At 48.7% G+C, this 22,834-nt stretch overlaps 1 protein-coding gene across 2 annotated transcripts in view; it reads right to left on the bottom strand.

Moving 5' to 3' along the window:
* Positions 1–3,712: 3,712 nt before the first annotated feature.
* The window catches only part of ULK1 (unc-51 like autophagy activating kinase 1), a 91,746-nt gene continuing 72,624 nt past the window's right edge, over positions 3,713–22,834 (bottom strand). Inside the window, exons 16-27 of one of the 2 annotated variants that reach the window (XM_009274331.2) lie at positions 21,946–22,097; positions 21,030–21,113; positions 20,176–20,438; positions 19,339–19,523; positions 18,348–18,463; positions 17,615–17,758; positions 14,847–15,034; positions 11,922–12,100; positions 11,659–11,777; positions 9,255–9,412; positions 8,902–9,037; positions 3,713–6,763 (exon numbers count right to left, since the gene is read on the bottom strand). In XM_009274331.2, coding sequence (XP_009272606.1) covers positions 6,708–6,763; positions 8,902–9,037; positions 9,255–9,412; positions 11,659–11,777; positions 11,922–12,100; positions 14,847–15,034; positions 17,615–17,758; positions 18,348–18,463; positions 19,339–19,523; positions 20,176–20,438; positions 21,030–21,113; positions 21,946–22,097 — 1,780 coding nt within the window. In that variant the 3' untranslated portion in view covers positions 3,713–6,707. The remainder of the gene's footprint in view (positions 6,764–8,901; positions 9,038–9,254; positions 9,413–11,658; positions 11,778–11,921; positions 12,101–14,846; positions 15,035–17,614; positions 17,759–18,347; positions 18,464–19,338; positions 19,524–20,175; positions 20,439–21,029; positions 21,114–21,945; positions 22,098–22,834) is intronic. The other variant, XM_009274332.2, reaches the window with a different exon arrangement.

Here is a 22,834-nt window from a genome sequence, read left to right as displayed (position 1 = left end):
TTTTCTCATTTGGGCAAATATTCTTTGCTGCACGGCCCTAGAAGTTCGGGGGATACCAAACGCCGCAGTTAAAAGCTCTTCACCTCCATGCCGGGAGCTGGAGACGCGCCACGCTGCAAGGGACAAGGAGTACCTCGGCCTGCAGCACCCCAGCAGCTGTGTGTCCGGGCCCTAGCTGGAAATAAGCACACAGAAGAATACAAGGGGAAAACACTGGAGACTCTTTCAGCTGCGGAGAGTATTCCTGTTCCAGAGCACGCCAGGTGTTCTTCCTCCACCAGGCGCTCCTGGTGTAACACAGGCCGGTGTGTTCTCACTTGGAAGTGACTTGACTGCCTAAAACAAGATCTAAATTGGGAGAAGTTTAGCAACAATTCACTTGTGTTTCAAGATTACCTGCAGCAGGAACCCTGGCAGACTTGTAATTCCCCGCCACAGCGCATTCACGATCCCTCTGCCAACGTAAGCAAATACTCGCAGAGAGCAGATGCTGAGAAGAAGCTGAAGCCACGAACCCCACGTGCCGTAGGTCTGCAGCGCGTTGCCTCGTGCCCTGCAGACTTGGGAATGACTTTTTTGGGAGCTGACTCTTCCTGCACCAGGGCTTTGGATCTGAACCGTACCGTGGACGGAGCCAGGCACGTTTAACGACGGGAGGGGTGGCTGGGTCCAGCTCCAAGGGATCTCTAATAGCAGCGTCTGCGTCTCGGTAAGGGCTCATGAAGGACAACCACGAACATTTGGATACGTGGTTACCCTCTGTCCGCACTAAGGGAAGAAACCTGTGTTTGACATTACTTGCTTAACCTCATTCTTAGAAATACGTTCTTTAACATGTTTTCTGAAAGTGTCCAAATCCCCTGCCAGGTTTCAGCTCCTGGTGGGTGTGTGTGGGGGGGTGTGTGTGTGTGTGTTTCTGACTGTATTGTCCCTAAAAATGCTGGGTTTAGAACAGAAGTGTCCCCGGGAAGTTTGTATCCCCGCACTACACGCCATTCCTCATCCAGGGAACGAATGGTGCCCATCATCAGCGCTACATTTATGGTAATAAATCTAAATAAATCCAACTGCTAGGGTTTGTCTGGAGAGCATTAGCTCCTGCCCTGCAGAGCTTTGGTAGCGCGTTGCCTCCCTGCCACACAGCCCTTCCCCTCCTTCAGCAAGACCCCTCCAGCCCTTACGACTTCCACGACTGCTCGCCCCGCTCAGGTGAGCGGGACCGTCAGCCAGCACCCAGGAGCATGCTGCAAGACCAGCCACGACGTGCCGCTGCAGGCGGAGAAGGCGACGTCACGTTGAACACCGCAGAGCTAAAAAATGCCGTGAAGGAGTTAACTCCTCGTGAAATAAAGCTTTAACAGGGCTGGTAACTAGAAGCGGAATACTTGATCTTTGTATCGCCATGGTTCAACACGCACCCACCCACTTCTACTTCCTTGATGTCACTGAGCCACCTCTGATCTTTCGGAGTTGAGTGAGTGTGTGTTTGCTGACGTACTTACCAACAATTAAATATAAAATGCGGGAACGAAGCCAAATGCCCTGGAAGAACTGCTCGGGTTTGTTTTCTCCTAGAATCGACAGCAGCGTAACATCACAGTCAACATCTAGAGAGTTGTGCAATTTTCACCGGTGCTTTTAAGCTGTTCAGGCCCCGTGGTTTAGCGCTTTTAGAAGAGACCGTTTATTTCAGTTGTTTAAGTCTCCCCAGCTAGCACTTTCCCCCTTCGCTCTGCTGCCTGTGAAAGAGTCCCACAGATTCAGCAGAGCATTCTCTGTCCACTCGGGCGTGTGACACGCAGTGGTCCATCTGTCATCTGGCTATAGGTTTTCCACCTGAACCTTTAAACTTCTTCACAGGCAGCTTCGAAAGACCCCCCCTCCCTTACCCTCAGCGTCAGAAACTTGTGTATGTGTATTCTTCACCACAGTCCCACGCCGCAGGGAAGAAACACGCGCAAGGTTTTTTTTCCACAAAAGGGGGCTTTACGTGTTAAAAAAAAAACCAAACAGAAAACCCCCCCAAAACCCCAAAAAACAAAGGTCCAAGCGTGCCGAGCTGTCAGACTTTAAGCAACACCAGCATTTGTACTTATTCAGCTCTGACTACCTTTCCAAGGGCTGCCGTAGGGTCTTGCCCAGGTTGTACCACCGCCACGTGTTCACCACAGCGAAGCGCAGCTTCTCGGAGTCGTCCCCAACGCTGACGCCGCTGCAGCGGGGGGGCAACTCCGCAGGGAAGCGGAATCGACTCTCCCTGCGCCCGAGTCTGCGTATGACGAGTGACCAGAGCCCGGCGTTTCCAGGCAGGACCGTTCTCACAGAGCGAACGCGTGGTGTCCAACTCCCTGCGGTGGGAAAGGCAGGGGCAGGAAACAGAAGTTATAAATAGGGCTGAGCAAGAAAAACCAATTCCAGCTCACGGTAAATTAAGATTTTGAAATAGGGTCTTTTCTCACAAAACCACCAGCGCAGACCGGTAACTGCGTGGGGTGATGCCGTGTCACACAGGGGCTGGTGAGCAGGACTCTCCCCAGGGATGCTCACGGCCAACAATACCAGGCACGGCCCAGCGAGCAGAGTTTTGGGCGATGTTTGGTGGAATTGCGGTATTTGGCTCCTGAAAGTTTACCCCTCCGTTGCTTAAGTTTCTGTAAGAGCGGAAGGACTGGACTACTTAATTCAGGACCTCTCTCACGTCCCGGAGGCAGAGCTTAGCTTTTCGTCGTAGAATGTTCCGAGTCAGACAGAGCAGGGGTTACAACTACCCGTCTTGCACCCCAGGTCAGGGCCAGCGCTCACAGCACCCTCGTCGTACTTCTTGCCACGGTCAGTGGTTTTTTGCACAGCTAGGTGGGCAAGGGAAAACGAAGCCACGTGCCATTCTGTTCACACAACAAATTGCAATGAGTACAAACGCGGCGGGAAAATATTTCGTCTTAATTAAAAACACCCAGATCTTACCACTACAGTCACACTTCAAGTGCCTCTCTTGTACAGCAACAAGCTCCTGACTCTGTTGATTAAAAAAAAAAAAGCTAGAGTCTAAAATAATGCATAATTATTAGGTCTCATAAAAACATCACCACAAACCTACACTCAGTCCTCGCCCTTCCACGCGGCCATCGGACACCCCTGCTCCGGCGTGCTTCACCCTGGAGCTCCGACAGGCTGATCTTGCAAATACTGACACGTGGACAAAATTCAAGCATCGAGCGGGGCGGGAAGGGGTCTGCCATCAACTCGCGGTGGAGTTTCTAACCGTAGCAGGAGGAGTGCGTAGCCAGGTCATACGGACGGCCGAAGCAGCGATTACGACTACACCCAGAAACCGGCTGCGACTTTTCCGACTTCAAAGGCTTCACGCGTGGCTTCAGGCAGCGCAGCTTGCTGCGCCCCAGGCTTCACCCTCCGCGAAAAGGGGGTAACGGCGCTTTTTCACCTGGAAGTCAAGGCTGGTAGAACCAAACACTAGACACGTCCCTCAGATGCTGCGCTAACTGGAATTAAAAAGCACTGAAAACAGGCCGCTAACAATTTCAAATCAATTTTATTTTCTTAAATCGATGTTGTACAATTTAAAGCCAAAAAAAAGTCACACAAAAACACAAATAAAAAATGTTGACAAAGTATCAAGCATTACCTTATAAAGAACATCATCATACGCTCTCACAAACCTGAAGATACGTGTTTATTAGACTGAGGTTTCTTGAAATCTATTAAAGACGCTAGACACAAACGCTGCAACAGTAACAAAGCCATGACGACAGCAGGCGGACTACACTAGCAACTTCAACAATGGTTGGGGGGTTGGTTTTTGGGGTGTTTTCTTTTTTTATACCTTATTGTCTACAAAGCAATAAATATTTTTCACCAAAAAAGTTGGTTCCACGCTACATGCAGTTAGATAAAAAAGAAAGTCACCAGAGTGATGGCAAAATAAATCACCTGTCCGATTTGCTTTTCTTTTTTCTTCCCCCCCCCCCATTTTTGGGGGGTGGGGGTTGCGTGGGGTTTTTGTGGTGTGTTTTTTTGTTGTTTTTTTTTTTTAATTCAAGCACAGTGGCTAAGTTTCAAGTATTGAGAGAAAACATATATATACACGTTTGTGTTTGTGTGCGTATCTATACACACACACACACATATCCTTGCATGTATATACACAAACACATACATATATATTGGTTGTAGGTCTGTAAACCACAATTTTTTTGAGCAATATATACTTGCGAACATCGAATGTGGACAATTTCGATACATTCAAGTAATTACGTACAGCTGGAAGGTTCGTGCCGAGCCTGCCACGCGCACGGATCATTAAACCCGCGGCACAGACGCGGACCCCGGGCTGTGCTTCTCCGCGGCAGGAGGCTGGCGGCGCGCGGGGGGCGGGGGCCACCGGGAGGGTTCGGGGTGCGCAGCAGGTGTCTGTATTGCAGAGTCAGTCCTGGCTTAGTGCTTTCATGCCGCCTCCCGGTGCGCCGCTCCCGCCTGCGGCATAGCCCTTTGCAGAACGGGTACAATCCTTTCGGAAGCAGTCTGGGTCTCCTCGGCATTTCTGGCCACAGGCTGGGGGGGGTTGGTTGGCTGGGTTTGTCTTTTTTTGGGGGTTTGTTTTTTTTTTTTCTTCCACAAACACAAATGGCCACAGAAGCAGCAGGCTGTGAGCGTACGATACAACAGCGGCCCAATACTGAAGCATTTGTGAAAGCTACGCTTAAACTTCCCTGGTTGGGGCAATCTGAAATATTTTTAAATTTCTTTACTGGCATTTCTGCTCCGTGATCAGAAACACCCATGTTGCCAACGATGACGCCGGCTCCAAAGTCAATTAAGTTGCTCCTGAAACCCTTGTAAAAGTATCACACTGATCGTGCCAATATTGAGAGGAAAAAAAAAAGCAATGAGGACTTAACCACCATGTGCAAAACATTTTTAGATCCCCAAAAACAAAGCCTGAGGTTTCGAGTTGCTTTCAAAGATACTTTTCTGCCCAGCGCTAACAAAATACTGCCATGACTCTGATAAATTAAGACACACACATGCGCACGCAGACAGACGGAAAGGCAGCCAGCTATCCTCTCACGCACATGCTCACGGCATCCGAAGCCTCAACCAGAACTCGAGCCACTCGCACCCGCAGTCTCATTTGGCTACAGAGTCTCCTTAAAAGAAATGCTGAACATAAAACTGAACACTACGAGATTTCTTTATAAAAAAAAAAATGAAGCAGCAAATAAAACTTCTTAAAAAATGCGTTTCCAATTGTAAGTGTGTAGGATCTTAACGCCTGTTCTTGAGCTCTTAAAAAGCACGGAGCTTTATACTGACTGTCCTTAAAAGAACATTTAAATAAAAAAACGAAACAAAACAAAACAAATCGTGGTACTGCCAGACTGCAAGTCAGCTTTGCCTGGTGTGGAGGAGGAACAGCACAGACTCCGCAGTGCTTTTTGCCTCTCACAAGATACAGTACAGTTAAATACGTACAGTTACACACAAACCATATATATATATCAATATATATTCGCCCTTAGGAATACATATTAATATACGCACACACGTAGTGCAATAAAACAACCAGGAAGCAAGGAAAGGAATAAAAGGAACAGCATTCCTAACAGTCGTGATGTTCCTGGGTTGTTGTGTGATGCAAAGTCAACTTCTCAAGTCCCCATAGTGTGTAAAGTGCTCCTTTGATTCACAAAGCTAGTGTTTTCAGTTTGGGGGTGGGGTGAGGGCTCCAGGAAAGGGGTTATCGAGCCAACAGCTGAAAGCAGGACAGCGCTAGTGCTTCGTCCGGGTAGATATGTACTGACAGGCCGCGCTGGACAGCCGGGAGTCTTTCATGGTGATCCCGCTGAGCTTGGGGACCAAGGGAGGAACGGATTCATTTTGGCTTCTTACAAACACAGGAGCGTTACGCTTTCTGTCGTCCTCCTGTTTCCTGCACAGAGTCTCTGTCCCCGTGTCGTTTGCCCATCCAGGCAGAGAGGCAGTCCACACAACACCCACGGGAGATGCAAACCTCCCCAGCAGCAGCGTGTCCTCTGCCTCGCTCGCTAAGTCTGCAGGAGGTGGGAGCTACTTCAGCAACGCTCAGGCAAAAGGGAGCCGACTCCCTCCTCTCTGCCATTCAGTAAGCACTCCAAGGCATGAACACGTATGAGAAGGGACAAAGGAGAGAAAGGAGGGGAGCCTCGGGTTGCCAGGAAGCTTGAGGACGCCTGGCACTCAGCTGGGTAGGGAAAAGTACACAAACTGGCCTTGATTTCTGAATGACACCCTCCAACGTTAACTGAAGCCAGCAGTTTCAGCACATCCATTGCCTGCAATGGACACAGCACTGGAATACCCTGTTCTTAAGCAAGAGGGATAGGCAGCAGTCTTATCCTTCAAAGTGCTGGGAAGAAGCAGACTTCTATCCTTCATCCCCTCTGCCAACGAGGGAAACCTTTCCACATCGGCTACGTCTTCGCCCAGGCCTTTGGGCAGGGAAGTATTTGTGCTTGCTGCAGTCACACATCCCCATGAAGGAATCCGAGTCTGTGGGACAGCTTCCCAAAACGTCAAAATACAAAACATCGAGCAGTTCATCCTCCAGGTCTTCTACTGCCAAAATCGTTTCCCACCACAGCAGCAGGCCGTTGGAAACAAAGTGATCAGCTGGGGCGAGGTGCGTGAAGAACACACCACCACCACTGCAATCAGGCGCAGAACCCCGACAGCAGAGCTGACAGCCTGCGCTCGATGCACAGCTTACCTGGGAGAGAAAAAAACAACAAAAGAAATCAACTTCTCATTTTCCTGGCAATATAAAGACTACCAAAACATGCTGGAGACTGGGGAAAAAAAAAAAGCCTGCGCTCGATGCACAGCTTACCTGGGAGAGAAAAAAACAACAAAAGAAATCAACTTCTCATTTTCCTGGCAATATAAAGACTACCAAAACATGCTGGAGACTGGGGAAAAAAAAAAAAAAAGAAAAAAAAAGAAAGGCAGAACTTCAGCAAATCTAAGCAGCCCTTCGAGAGTCATTACCACATACTGATTTAGACCAGGTGAGGACCTGACTGCAAACACCATGCTGGGATGGGACAGGTCAAAGGGTTGAATAACTGGAGATCCAACAACAAAAGCCAGGAGGCAGCAGTTCTGACAGAGGTATCAAGATGGTATAAAGAACCACTGTCCGCCGGGAACAACGTACTCACTTGCACTTATTGGAGTGGCTTTTGCCAGCGGGCAAGACGACTCAAGGTCTCCAGTGCCATTTGTCATGGCTTAGAACCGAGAGACTGAGCCCAGCCCAGCACGGTCAGTGCCAGATTCTCATCGCCTGAGCCCAAGACTCTCTCAAAAGCTAAATGTCTGGTGGAATTCATTCCTCTTCCAGGAAGACTTGCTTTATTTCTAGGTTCGTCATTTTACTTTTCAGAAATAAGTAATCCTATACCTGAGATCTAAAATGAAACGCGTACCCACTACAGCCTACCAGAGAACAGCTCAATCAGGAAGCTGGAACATAGGGTAAAACAGGGAATACCAGGATATCAACTGGGAAAAGAAATCTATTAGATGCATTAACCGTATCACTGGACAAAAGATGTGATTTAGGTTTGGTAAGAAATGGTACGATAGAAACTACTTAGTATTCCCTATTCACTTAGCCCTCCAGTACCCACACGACCTGCCAATCTCCCTTTGCTCTCCTCCAGTGAGCCTCATGTCAACTGTGAAAGTTGGTGATAATTAACTGACTGATTGCCTGTGAGCCAGAAATCTCTTCTCTCATTACCTATCCGAGAGCTCTGCCTACACGGATGACTAGAGCAGCCTGGCAGCGCTCTGGACGCCGGCCCAAGAAACGCATTCGGCAGCGAGCAGAGGGGAGAGGCATGGTTTGCCAGCTGTGCCCTTTCCCTTCAGCCGCCGGGGACTGCTGCGGATGGGCTGGTTTAGCTGCGATGGAGCAGAGCCGAGGTCAAGTCAAGCTGCTCTAACAGATGATGGCTATCCCCCATCCCCTCTGCCTGCCTCCCGTAGAGAGAGACGACAGGGGTGATTTAACCCCAGCCATAAGGGCAGGAAAAGTGCACTCAGAGCAAGTAAGGTCAGTCCTTTCCACTCCACATAGAGCAAGTAAGGTCAGTCCTTTCCACTCCTGTGGAAAGCTGCAGAGCTGTTAGCAGCGTTAGCTGCAGAGTGTTAGCTGCAGAGCCTGCAGCAGCGGAGAGTAACACCCCTCACGACAAAGGGAAAGTGCGAGAGAGGTGACAGCTCGGAGCAGCAGAGGGGTCCATCTGTCCCTGGGAGAGGAAGCCAAACGATAGCAAGCAGGTAAGAGTTCAGCTTTCACTGCTACAACAAGCACTTGCTGATGAGAAGAATATTTGTCTGCCGCCTTCTCAGCCAGGCCTGGGGCTGGGGAACCAGACAGACGAGCAGTCCTGTTTCAGAAGACGTGTTGGAAGGAGCCCTCGCTGTGCTGATCGGCCACCTCTGCCCGACAGCCGCTGCAGTTTCACGTTCCCAAGTGCTCTGTGCAATCAGAGGGATGGTTCCGGATGGAAACCAAACCCAGGCCCCTGCTGTTGCCAAACCACTTCCTTCAGCAAGTTCTTTCACACATCAAAAGCTCCAACAAAGCCCTGGCAATCACTCTGCATGGGAAGCTCTCAAAATGTGGCTCAGAACAGGGACCTGCATTTCTAACAGCTTTCCCGCTGGGAAAGCAGGAGGCCAGGCTGCGAGGAGCTGTAACGAGCCAAGAGATGTCTGCTGTGTCCACCAAGACGTAGCCAAAGGAAAAAAGGATGCTGGGTACTGAAATTTCTGAGCCATGCAGCTAGAAAAACACATGTTCCAGTGGGAGGAAAAAAAAAGTCACTGAACACTCACATTTATTGATGTTTTCTATGTCCCCCTGTTCAGTGATGATGTTCAGGAGCCCCTCCATCAGCAGCAGAGCCTTGTGGTACCTCTGTGCGCAGTCCTCTCTGTGGTGGAACATCTCATCCAGGGCTGCAGACTGCACCTGCAGGCAACAACCCCGCGCCAAGAGGTTACTCCCAGACCAGACTCAGCTCTCCCAGCATGGCCCCTCAGCTGCATGAACACCTCCCTCGCCCAGCCTCCAGAGGCTGCACACAGCATCATGAGTAGAACCATCTGCTAAGGCCACCAGCAGGAACCGTTAATGCCCAGCACCGGCCCTGGGCTAACCCTGCTCCCAGTCACCGTATGGTCATTACCATTTGCACAGCATAGCTGAAGATGAGCTTCTCTGCGGTGATGCTGTTGATCCGATCCATGAGTTTCTGTTTGTCCAAGAAGAACCTCTGGAGTCTCATGTTGAGGCAGTGGCAGGATGATACGCTGGATTTATAAAGCTCATTCAGCTTCTTCACAACTAGAGTAAAGGAAAGAAATGCTTTAGGCTCTACTTCCAGTTCTCCCTGTGCCTCCCAATCTCCACGCACAGAACCCCAAATGAGTAACTTCAAAACAACGGGGTTACGTTAAAGCCAAAAGACTGGCAGGAAAGTACTTGCTGCACCAACAGGGTCTTTTTCCTTTCCTCTGTCACCTTTACCAGTTATAAGCCTGCACGTGCCAACGCCTACACACATGCCCAGTTCACCTGAGGCCAGGTCTATTTTTGTTTCCTTCAGCTGCCACAAGGCAGAGAGCAGTTTGCACCACGCAACATGTCTCACGCAGCACCAGAAGCAACAGACGTGCCAGATACAAAGCTTCTGCTACTTGATGGGTGATGACATGCCGTGAAGAAGTACGTGACTTGTGTGTGGTAGCTGCTGGAGCTGAGTGCGGATGAGCAGCACTGACTAAGCAAGGGAATCTCTCTCAGGACTCTGCTGTCCCAGAAAGAAGAGACACTGATGCCTGTGAAAGGCCACCTCCTTTCCTGAACCACGGCAGCTCGTACAGGAAGGTTACGGGACAGAGAATCAGAAATCAAATATGATTCTGAGGAATTAAACAACAATCCAAAACAGCAAGCGATGCCACAGGCTTGAGTCTCCCTAGCTGCACGGCATGATCTACACAAAGTACTGAATACAAACTCCCACCAACATCTGATGAGTATTAACTGCTACGTGCACATCTGAAAATACCCATGCTGCATGATTTGCTCCTGGGGGAGGCAAATTAACCCACACCATGAACCAGCCTCTCTCAGCTGCGATGCAGAGGGGCAACCTCACATGAGAGCCAGGCCTTGTGACTAAATCCAGCCTTCCCAGGCAGAGATAAGAGAGCAGAGAGCCAGGGAAGAGATTGCCTCCAGGAAGAAAGGCTGCTGTAACTCTTCATCAGAGAAAAGGACCGAGGCACAAAAACATAACCCTGCCAGGGTCAGACTGTCAGATCACCCTTGCTCAGAAGGAATTTGAGAGGGAGTGGGAACCCCAAAGCTCATGGGTGACATCAGGAAGGCAAAATGAAAAGCTCCGTGAGAAGAGAGTCAAGAGAGACTATTTAAAAACCAAAACAACACACAAACACAGCAATATCCTCCTCCATGGAATTCAATCAGAGCTCTGAGCTGTGCCCAAATTATCAGGAAAAAGAGGATGGCTGTGGGTAGGAACCCTGCCTGGCACACACTGCCCAAGGACACTCCAGGGCAGCGTCTTGTCGTGCTTCCCTGCTTTTTCCATATACATGGGACACAAGTACCTTGAAAACCCTCTTGTCCTCACTGTGCCCTGGAAAACCTCAAGGGAGCAGTATTTTGTGGGGAGAGAAATAAGAAAAGACAACCTTGCCCAATTCCCACACACTGAAGGTCAAATTACCCTACGAATCTAGAAGTTGCAATCTGCCCTGAAAAGGAGTAATTTATTTGGGTTATGACAACTTTCCTGTTAGCCTGAACTTGTGGAAGACGTGTGGCTAAACCTGCGTATCTTGCTCCACACTGCCTGCTACAACGTATGTGTGCTCATTGTATTTAACTCCTATTTTTTTTTTTTACACCCCATCCCAAGGCAGCATGAGTAGTTTCAAAGACTAAGCTCTTAGGGAAGGCGGCTGATGGGTCAAGTGTTTCAAGTGCTTCACAAAGCTCCCTCAGTAATATTACAATGGTAGTTTTAAAATTATTTTTCCTAATCACAATCACAGCCAGCTCACATCTCAAGCCAGCCAGTCAGATGCAAACGTAAGGCTGTAACACTAGCAAAGAAGTGACTCTGGCACTACCAGTATTTTACTTCCCGTGTTTTTGTTTCGCTTGAAGAATCACCACTGCCAAGACAGGTCTCCATTTGCCAGGTAAGCACTTCCTAGGGCATGCACTGTGTAATTAAGTTGGACACGTCAAGTACAACTAAGCACCTGAGATAGAGATGTATCAGGTAAGATACATTCCCCTCTCACTAATTAGTGCTGAAGATTCTCACAGGGGCATGAGCAGGAGTTCTGAGACCTAAAGTCAATGTGAAGAGAGGAACATTCCCCTCAGTGCAAACAAAAGAGACCCAGCTGTGCAAGGGGACAATAAGAAATAAGCCCCTGCCCACACCGGTGGGGGTTCACACTCAAGTCAACCCCCTCCATACCCTTCGTGATACTTTTAAATACTTCCATTCCAGGCGAGTCCTTTGAGCCGCGTGCCCGGCAGCCCCTTACCTTGCTTGACGGTGGAGGAGAGGCACAGCTTGCCAGCTTTGATCTGCTCTATGGCCATCTGCAGCCCCGAGGACAGAAGCTCCGCTACTTTCAGATACAGCACGAGCTGCTCTGCATAGCTGCAAAGAAAGCACGTTGCAATGCAAATAGATCGATGGGACAGTGGTAAGTGTCCCGAAGGACTCTTAGTACCTAACGATAGGTGGGGTGGGAGGGAGTGACAGAAGACTTGGGAGCTGGGCGGCTCTCTCCTTGGTCCTTACCTCCACTCCCGGCTGAGGAGGCTGATCTGGTCGGCCACCACACTCTCCTGGAGCTGGTACTCAGATGTCACTGAACTGCTCATCTCGCTGGAGCTGCCTTTAAAGGCAGCAATTTCCATCACGTAGTGGACAAAGGCCAGTGTGAAGCGGAGGCTGCGCAGGATGTCAGTGTGCTCTTGCTGTTGAAGGGATGCCAAAGTGGGGGTTACAGAGGGAAAGCTGGCATGCCAGGGAGGGCTGCTCACCTACAGCTGTGCCAGCAACTCATCCCAGCTTACAGAAATAACACCTGAGTCCCAAACCCCCCTACACCTCTGCTTTGGGCAGGGACAGCCAAACTCAGCCTCGAGCCCGCACACTGCACCAGTTCCTCCTCCACAGTAACAGCAGCAAGCGACAGGCCAGAAATTTCCAGGCAGCTCCCTGAAGAAGATGGGGAGACTTGCTCCAAAATTACATGCCCCCTTCCCGAGGAGGATCCCAGGTCTGTGGGACTCTTTCAGAAGCCAGCCAGGAAGGGGGAGAGACCATCTGCACTGTGGGCTCAGCTCTGGTTCCCACCACAACAATGCTGGTACAAAACTGAAAGCGGGTGTGGATTTCATGAGAGTGACAACCTCCTACGCCACAGAAAACTGCAAACAAAGCGTGTCCCACCCTTCAGCCCAGCCCTCACTTAGCCCTTGGTCTTTATACCCTCCCAGTTCAGTGCAGCGAGCCCTGGGTGAGGTCCTCTGAAGAGGCAGCAAGGACAACCTTTTATCTGCAACTCCTGTCCAGCTAGTGAGGGAAGAGAGCCCCTCACGCTAAGTGCTACGTTCATTTCAAGGTAGTTTTTCCTCTGCTATTACAGATCCAAGGGGATTATCCCATTTCTGGGAAGCTGCATTGCTTAAGTCACTGCAAGCATTTTTGGGAAGTTGGTATTTGCAGAAAAACTGAATGCTTGTGGGTCTACAAAATGAATTGCTGCCTGGATCAGATGCAACTCCATTGTTCGTACTCTCTCTGTAGAGAAGTGGCTAACCTGCTTGATCTTCAAATCTTCAGTGGCTCAGTTCTCTCGAAGGGGGCTGGTAAGGATGTTTCCTACGTGAATTTATCAAAGAAAACCCATGCTCAAGTTCTGCGAGCTTTTGTTTTTCATTCACTGGCTCAGGCACTTGGCTGCTAAGGCAGCTTTGACTATCTGAAATACGAATCTCTCCTCCCACTATCTTTCTACCTGGACAGTCCAGTATGGTAAGGAAGCGTTATCGCCATCTTCCTCTATTTTCTTTAAAAGCAGAGGAGGAACATGGAGATTAAGTAATCGCCAAGTCATACAAGAAGTTTGTGGCTGAGCAGGAAACTGCTGAGATCTTGCAGGTCTCGGCCTGGTATCTCCAACCAACGCACAGTCCTTCCTCTCTGCTTATACAGTCAGCTTCTATTAACTATGCTGGCATTTGTGGCCTCATCTGGCACCACAAGAGTCTTTCCTTCCGTAGCCACCTCTGGATTGTCTTTTTAAAGCACTGCAAAAGAAACTAAAACCTAGCCTTCAGTTTGCCTTGTCTGCACCCAAAGAAACTTTTACAAAAGATGGAAGAACCACCCGTCTGAATGCAACAGCTTTGCTCAAGATAAACAAGGGTGCTTAAACAGTAAGATTTCAGTGCCCTGAAAGTATCAGCAGAAGTCAGAAAAACTGCCAGGTTTGCATTCTGGCCAACTCCACAGAACACAAAGGGGTCTTGAAATAGGCTGGTTTGTGACATGCAAATGGATTACTGTTCTCAGCAGAAACGATGACCGAACCCAAATGACTCATTACAGACACAGAAGCTAAGCGCTATCAACAAGATCAAGTTGGTACTTCCTTAGGACACTTCTCTTCAGACCAGTGTCCGAAGTGGTGGCAGCTGGCAGGGCCCCATACTTCTGGGACCTCACACAGGTAGGATGCTCAGTTAAACTCACTACTATTGCAATCACATCAATGCTGAAAGTCCTAGCCCCGTGGCTCTGCAGGTAATTAAGCAAACAAATGCAATTCAATGCATAATTGACAAAAAAGAAAGAGCTAAATAAAATCTGAAATAGAAGAGCAAACCCACATCCTTAAAACAATGTATGCCTATCTCTGCGGGTATCAAGGGGTTTTTAGCAACACCAGCAAAGTTCAGATACAAAGAGCCTTCCCCAGTCCCAGACAGCCCAAGGAGGTATCACGAGCAGAGCTGAAACCGTGACTGAATCTGCCTCCCACCTCTACTGCAAACAGGCAGCCTGACCTACATTTCAAATATATCTCAGCTACAAAAGCATTTGCTCTGCTTCAGCCTGTCTTCAGCCCGCAGAGAAGGGGAGCCTGGCAGCCTTTCAGCTCGACAATCTGGTTCAGCTGTTCTGGTGCAGAACATGGTGTTCCCCTGCCCCCAGTAACAGAAGTGTCTGGTTTACTTTTTATCAGATCCTTTCAGCAGAGGCTGTATCGCTGCCTGGCTCCCCAAGTGCATGCAGCAGGCAGTCATTTGATGCACTAAGCTACTCACGCTCTCAAGTCAGCTATTACTAACGTTGAGCCTTTTAAAAGGGAAAAGGCCCAAAGCACCCAGGTTTTCTTCAGAAGCTGTTAATACAGAATGCATCAGGTAACTGATGTTTCCAACCTGCAACTTCAGCTTTGGAAATGGTGAATTTTAACCCCGGTCATGGGCTGTCTCATGGACTAAACAGCTTGGTAGCAGGCTCAAAAGTCACTGTGCTAAATATGTCCTGGGCTTTCTGAGCACTGCACCGACCTTGCTCTCTTGAAACCAGTTTGCTCCATCTTTGGAAGCAACCCCCTTGGCTGCAAACACGGAGCCATCTGACCTCTGGATCTGCTTTACTTTTATTCCCCAGTCCTTTGCCCCTAAGAAGTCCCTGGGATATACCCACCTCCATGAGCGTCTCTTCGGGTAACTCTGGTGCCTCAAATGTAACAGCACCTTCCAGGTTGGCGGTGATCGGATCAGCAAAAGCGTACCGAAGACTTGAGGGGCCTTCCACAGCATCCCCACCAGTTCCCACTGCCAAGTGCCTGCCGGTGAATGAGCCTCCAGAACTGAGAGAGCTGGAAGACCCCACTGAGAAGAAAAATAGGCAAAGGAATTACTGAAGATATTAATAGTAGGCTAGGTATTCCTTGCCCAGCAGAGGGGACAATCCTGTAGGATCCAGGATCTGATAGGAGCCAGCAACAGGTACTTTGGAGGTAGATGCAAGGACTCGTGATGCAGAATAACCACTCCCCAACATAAGCTCCTTAGCGACTCAGGTAGACCAGCTTACAAGCTCAAGCAGATTTAATGCACCTTCCAGAATGTCTGTCATTTATGGACACAATTCAGAAGTACTCTTTTTTTGTTTTTTGTCCAAATCCTTTCTGAATCCTGCCACAATATCTTGGGCTGATTTTTATCATACACCACCACAGCCAGCTTCCCCATCATGGATCAGCATGGTTTGAACCCTGGTTCCCTAGCTTTTACACTATCGCTGAATGAGCACCTCTGGTAAGTGAGGTTTTTATCATGGTTTTAAAACATCAACCACTTACATGCAAACCAGGAGAGCTTTCCATCACATGCCCTGCACTTCTGCTTCCCCCTCTTTACAAATAGGAGGCTGGGCAGAGAGTGACTTCAGCCGAGTCAAGACCCTAACCTCAGGATTCAGGAGATCCTGTAAGTATGGTGTCCATCAGACAACTTCCTCACCATCATCTTTCCCCCTTCTTGACCACTGAATCCACCCTAAGAGCATATTGCTTATAAAAGATGGACACTTCAAAAGGAGTTTCTGTCTCAGGGCATTCATAATACATTCACCACTTCCAGAGTGCTCCATATGCCCTGACACACTGCCACAGAGGCATATATTCTGTCTGACAGGGGGATGCCAACACCAGCTACAATACTCTGCTAATTCTACCAAGGCGATATTCTCCACTGTCACTGATCCTTTGGAGGGAGATGTTTGTTTCTCTTCTACTCACAAATTTAATTTGCTGCCCTACCCTGCCTTCAAAAGGTTCAGCAATATAATAATGCACAACTGACAGTGCCTGCAGAGGCACTGTCTCCTCTCCTCCCAAAGCTCTCTCCCTGTTGGCAGCTATGCTTCAAAGCTAAGCGGATCATCAAAGACTGGCAGAGCATTTCCACGTCTTTCAGAGAGAGGAAAGGACCAACAATAGCACATTCTGGATACCCTATAATTCCAAGGGGCTGTTTGCAGAAATTGTTATGACGACTCCTGAAAAGGCTCTGCCTTTATATCTGTCAGGTGATCTTACTCATGGCTTGTCCAAGCACTTGGGGTGCAGAGTTTCTGCTTGCAAAGCTCCCCTTTTCACCATTAACTATAACATAAGGAGTTACTGCACAGACCTAATAAACAAAGCTTGTCAAGCAGCATTGCTTTGACCACCGTGACCTAATGCTGTGTATGCGTTGTAGGTTCATTATTCAACAGCCTTCCCTTCCAGGCATCCCATCTGAGATCTTGACTGTTCGGCAGACCCTTAAGCATCCAAATATCAACCCGCTAAAAACTGGTGCTTGGATCTGCTTCCAAATTGCTATTATCCCTGCAAAAGCAATACAGGAAGTCTGAATTCTCTATTCACAACATTTCAGTAGGAGCTAGAGCCTGTAGCCAGGATAGTAACTCCACTGTGCTACAGGCCCGTCAAACACTTTGTAAGAGTCTCTGCCCTACAGAGCTTACCCTCTAAATAGATGAGACAAAGAAAGGATTATGGTCCCAACCTTCCAGACAATCAAGGATGTGAGTGGTTTTAGTTATGATAGAAATGCAAGCCATACCCAGGAACTGAGCCCATGTGGCCCCCCATCCCAGTCAAGCAGCTCATTCATGGTTACATCCAAACCTTCCCTGCAGTAATTAAGAACAACAGAGTCGACTACATTCAGATGAGGAACAGCCAAGACGAGAACCCAAACAAGCCAAAAATGCAAATAAAAGTGTCCAAATATTTTCTTAAACTGAACATAGGCTCCAGCTCCCAGACACACTGTCCCAAAAGGGCCAGTTACCACAGCCTCAACTGTTGGCTGATGAGGCCAGAGCACTGGTGTCTTAAAAGAAGTATCTGTCAAGCAGGAGTGCATTTCCCCATTTTCTACTTAAGCAGCTCAGAGCATAAGAAACACCACTAATAATTTTGCATACAGAGCCATCCTGGCCCTTTCCTAACAGTACTCGTGCACTGAAATTCTTGGGCACGGACAGTCACGCTCAGTCTTTTATAGCTCATCCAAAACCCATGGGGAAAATGATCAGAACACGACACAATCTTTATGTTTGTTGACCTATCAGCAACAGTGGGTCTATGAACAGCTGCAGCATTATTCCTGAAGCAGAGAGCAATGAAGTAAAAGAAGAGTTTGCCTGTCTCTTCCAGTACTGGAAAACCACTATCTGGCATTAGCCCTTGTGCCAGTGCAAACAGGTATCAGCAATAACTGGGGTCGGCAGGAGCCAGCACGAGAACCTCAAAGGCATTTAGACCAGCTGAGCTCTACAGACTGTACTCTGAGCAGCCCTCTGCCACCACCAGTGTTCAGCAGCAAGGAATTCAACACATCGCTCTGCCCCCAGGCATTCCCACTGGAACAGGCAGGTAGGTATCAGCCCTTTACCTGAAAACATCCTGGTCCTCGTGGTCTGTGGGGGGGTTGTTCCACTGGGAGGGGATCCGACAGTAAAAATCACTGGGGAAGGGCTGGCAGAGCCCCCAGCCCGGGCACCAGAGTGCAGGGTCCCTCCGTAAGCACCTGAGGGAGCTGGGGAGACAGTTGAAAGGTGCAGACTGGCATTACAGGAAAGTTACTCAGAGCACGGTGTGCCTCACCCAGCAGTTCTATGTTCCTGCAGACTCTCTTGGGAGACGGTGGTTACCAGCACAGGCCAGTGCTCCCTTTGGAGGCATCCCCCGAGAACATGACCGGGCCAGGCTGGCACGGACTACAGGACACGAGCCTAGGCAGCGTTACGCATTGCTGCAGCTGTTCTCCCCTCCTCGCTTCCCAACCTGCAAGCCCAGGAAGACCCACCCTTGCAGAGCCATTCATATTCGAACCGCCTGGCCGAAAGTCCCCACTTCCACAAGTTATCACGTTCAGAAGGGGCCAAAAGAGGAAGCCCTGCCTACAAAAGTCACACCACTAGCCAGCAGTTACACAGCACGTGTAGCCCACAGACCTTTGAGCGTTCCACAAAAGAAAGCAAACATCATTACACTCCTCACACACGGCAGTCGCTTCCTTTGCCAAAAGCCATCAGAAAAGCAGCCTCCCACTTGTAGGAGGCATGCAGACTGTTCGCCCCAACCCAGGACCATCCCTGCCAGATCCACCCGGCCTCCCCACCTACCTGCAATTTCCATTGGCTTCTCATTGTTCAGGCTGTCGTTGCTCCCAGCTTCTGAGATCTGTGCCCCAAAGGCTGCCTTCAGAAGCAGGTCAGTGAGCCTGCCTGTGCTCAGAGATCTAAAAAGAGGACATATAACATGATGCAGAAAGTCAACAGGTGCAAAGTTTCAGCTAACTTCCACTCCAGTTTCTGTCATTCCTGGTCCACAACCGCTTAACACTACACAGCGAACAGTCTGGAGCTAAAATAACCACTCTTCCTCTTTCAACAAAGCATCTGAAGCACCTCCTGCTACTTGTAGAAAGCATACAACTACCATGACTAACTGCAGTAATGCAAGTACTGACTACAGCATTTTTACAACACAATTTTACTTTGATGGAAGATACGGAAATGAGCTTCAGAGGACTCCTCCAGACCACTGGAGAAAGCTGCAGACTGCAGCGAGGCAGGTAAGAAAAACTTAACGCTAGCACCTGAGTGATTTTGTATCCTGCAATGCTCATGACAGTCAGCACATGGCTTTCAAACAGATCTCTGGTCTGAAGACCTGTGCCCACTGTTCGATGGACTCTCTGGTCTGAAGACCTGTGCCCACTGTTTGATGGACAAGGAGCACCCATAACACCCTCTCATCCACGACAGGCACAGGTTCCACAACGAGCAAGGCACCCATCTGCACAATTGCAGGGCGTCTGGTCTAATAACAAAATCCTGCATCCCCACTTGATGAAACCCTGGACATTAAACACCGTGTGAAGCTGCAGACAATCTTTCATTTTATAAAGTCTAGGCCATGGCCTGCGCCTGTAGAGGAAGACTTTAAAAATCTGCATCATATCTACTTGCAAGCCAAGGGTGCTAGCAGATAACTACAGAATGTTTACAGATGCTACATTACAACTTCAATGTTAGCTGAGGTTTGAAATTTGCCCCATCTGTCCTGTATTAGGGAACGAAGCACCACTGTATAAAGCAGACTACAGCTCACCTGCCCTTGATCTCTTCCACAGGCCTCAGTCCCAAGCCAGTTTGCTGGCAGTGAAAATGACCCATCTCCTTCAGATCTGGCAAGGTCTTGTTCCGTGTCGGAGTCATCATGACCCCCTGATGGGCCAAGAGGGTGAGGAGATTCTGGGAACTTGGGGTTTTGGGAAACTCAAACGGGGACACAGCCTAAGAAGAACAGAAAAAACAGATATCTGTCTTTAAAACGAAGGAGGAAGGTTCCCCTCACCCCCCCATTTGTTTATCAAAATTAAATTGTATGCTTAACAGCCTGCCTGAAATAAAGAGGTAGAAATCCCACCCCACGCAGTTACTTGTCCCCAATCCCAGAAAGACTAAAATGAAAGGACAAGAAACTGCTGAAAATTTGTAGCAGCCTAACACAAGCACAGAGGAAACGCTGTCACAGTGCCAGCTTCTCATGAGACACCAGGGCTGTCACCTGCTTAACCGTCTGCCGTCTCTGCTAGGGATTCCTACTGGACGCACACTTGCGTCACAAGCCGAGTCGCTGTGCGCAAACCAGCTCAGGCACCTCACTTCACTAATGCTCTTCTGCCTAATCTGGGCAGCTCCTTTTCATTGCCTGTTTAAAACCCTGGACTCTGCTCAGATGGTCAACACTGCTGCCAAGTGAGATCTGTCCAGTAAGAACTAGGACACTACCCCATTTCACGCAGATCACTAAACAGCCCTTGAAGAAAAGCGAGCAGGTGGTGATAAATCCAGGTCAGAGTTACCATGATCATGCAGCTGTTTACCCCCAAATAACCCAACAGATCAAGCTGTGAGAAACCCAAAAGCAGACTCCTTGACATACCTTTGTAGGGGAGCCCATTATAGTTGGCAAAGGGCTTCTCTGCATGAACTCAGACAGCTTCGGTGAGGATCTGAGCTGCCGGCAGTGCTGCAAGCCATGAATCTGCAGAGGCTGGCTGACTTGGGTATAACCAAAGTGAGCAACGAGAGGATCAGAGTGCTGCTTGGTTATCTTCTGCCTGCAGGAATGCAAATCTGACAGGTTCGGAGCACTGTGGAGCCGGGAGCCCATCCCTCGAGGAGAGTGTTCAGGCGCTGAGGAACCTGGAGGGCCCAAACACAGCGACAAACCACATCATTTTCTGGTTCTAACGCAAAAAGCCAGCCTGATCTCAGGATCCACTGCTAAAACATCTACAGATCAAAACCTTCAGCGGATGGCTAAGGATAGCACTCTGATCAGCGCCACAATCTGCTAGGCCTGAGCGGGTTTTGACTCTACAGGAGGAAGAGACAGGCACAATAGGGACATAGAAGTGTAGCTTCTTTCCTTCATTGCAGCCCTTACAGAGACAGGGACCCTGATTGTCAGAGTTCAGCAGCAAGGAAGTTACACAGCAAGCCAGCCACTTGGCAGAGGGGGAATCGGGGGGTTTGAGATGCTTTTCCTTCCCTCAATCCATTGAATTCAAGTCACAAATTTGAGTTTCTGTGACACAGGATCTGTCAGCACCAGAAGAGGCTGGCTGATGGGACATGAATGGATCAACCCCAACTCCTACCAGCACACAGAAATCTTGGCTGGCCAAGCATCAAGAGAAGCTGCTGAAGGACCATACCCAACCTTGAATGCCCTGAGACTATGGTTCTGGCCCTATCCATAGGAATAATGAAGGAAGGTAAGGACCAACGCACCGGCGACAGGAATCCGGCTTCTCACTTCTGTTCCAAGAGAAGAGGGGATAACAGTCTGGCTGGGCTGCTCTGGAATTGTTCCAACTTTGAGGGAACACAATAAAAAAGTTTATTCAGTATTAAGTTTCCACAGGCAATAACCACACTATGCATCATCTGTTTTATAGAGAGAGGCTAGTTCTCTCTCCCATCTTCTCAGCCCTAGCTGTGTAGTGAAAAGACCAACAACTCCTGTAAAAGGAGGGAAAAAAAGCTCTGTCTGATGTTAGTTTAGCCAGTTTTAGTCTGACTTTGCATTGATATTAATTCAGAGGAATAGAATATGAATATTCCGCATCTCCCCACTAGCACAGACTAACAAATACAGGATCAAAGACACTAGGGATATAGAATAGCTAGTTACATCAGAGTCTGTTCTTTTATAGAAAACAGCAAATTGCATCAGTTGCACACTGGGGTTTTTCTTACCCCTTTTCCACTTGAATTGCTTGTTATCAGCTGGATCAGGCTACCAGATATTCAGACAGCTACTTTTCTGTTTGAACAGTGAAGGTCAAACCCTTCCAAAGCTGGTCAGAATTTTGCTCTGACAACAATTGGCTTACATTTTTTCTCACCCCAGCCCGAGCCACTAAAAAGATACTTTGCACTTACAGAAGTCCTCTTCAGAAGGCAGCAAAACGTTTGATGCAGACACCAAAACAAAGCTTGCCTCTCCCGGGGCTAATAGGTGTTTTCCTCTCCATTTTACTGAGGCCAAAACACTTGTCAAATAATCTACTGAGAAGAGCCATGGGAGAACACAACAATCTGAATTCCCTATTACCTGGCAGCTACAGCTGTTCATAACCTCCCTCTTTACAGGAAAGAGGCATGTGATTTCATTAGGGCAGCAACATGCCAGTTGACATCTTACCTTGCGGTGATGGCATAAATGGCTTGGCACCGCCAAAGGAGAGCCTTCTAGAGCTGGGCACAGATCCATGCTCTCCAGGATAAGGAGGGGAAGCACCAGTTTTAGGAAAACCAAGAGGACTTGTACTGCTAGACCTCCGGACCGCACCAGACCTTATAGGAAACAACAGCAGCACACAGATTACTCCAGATGCCAGTATAGAAGAGTAAGGAGAACAGTATCACCAGACACACACACACAGCTACTTCCGCAGAAGCGGAGCTTCGTGACTGTTTATCCTGGATCAAAATCCCACTGTTCTAGGACTACACCAATACAGATTAAGATGATAAACCTTGTTCTCAAGAGTTTCAATCCAAACAAAATTTTGCAAAACAAATGAAAAGAACGAACGAGATTAGCTTAGCTGTAAGCAGGAAAGCCTGTCATTTTTCAGAAGTCACTTTTAGACGCTTTCAGGTATCTACATCAGTCCTGAACAAGACAGAGTATCATATGTTGCCACGTCCAAGTTGATTATTTTAGGCAGTGTCTTCAGAATGCCGAGAGGGCTTTATTCAAGCGTCCCTCCTGCGCTGAGCCACTTGCTCTTTCATCAGAGCAGCCATTTAGGTAGAAAGCTCCATGAGTGCAGGTTGTACAATGTGGAGGTAAAGCTCTGCCAAAGGCACTGCTCCGCAACAGAGCTTTGACTCAAATCAGAAGCTACAGAGCAAAACAGAGCAGTGCGTGGCTGTCAGATCTGAAACAGTTCAGTGATTCTAGTACTACCCAGAGGAATTTCTTTTTGGGCTGGACAGTCAGAATTGCCTGAGCTCCAAACTCCTTTAACTCCTTGTGAAGCTTCACCTTAGGGAGTTAAAATTAATTTGGACAGCCCACACGTGCA

Source organism: Aptenodytes forsteri, unplaced genomic scaffold (assembly GCF_000699145.1).
Source record: "Aptenodytes forsteri isolate BGI_AS27 unplaced genomic scaffold, ASM69914v1 Scaffold79, whole genome shotgun sequence".
Classification (NCBI taxonomy): domain Eukaryota; kingdom Metazoa; phylum Chordata; class Aves; order Sphenisciformes; family Spheniscidae; genus Aptenodytes; species Aptenodytes forsteri.
Note: the sequence above shows the minus strand (reverse complement) of the source record. Positions and strands in the feature narration are given on the sequence as shown.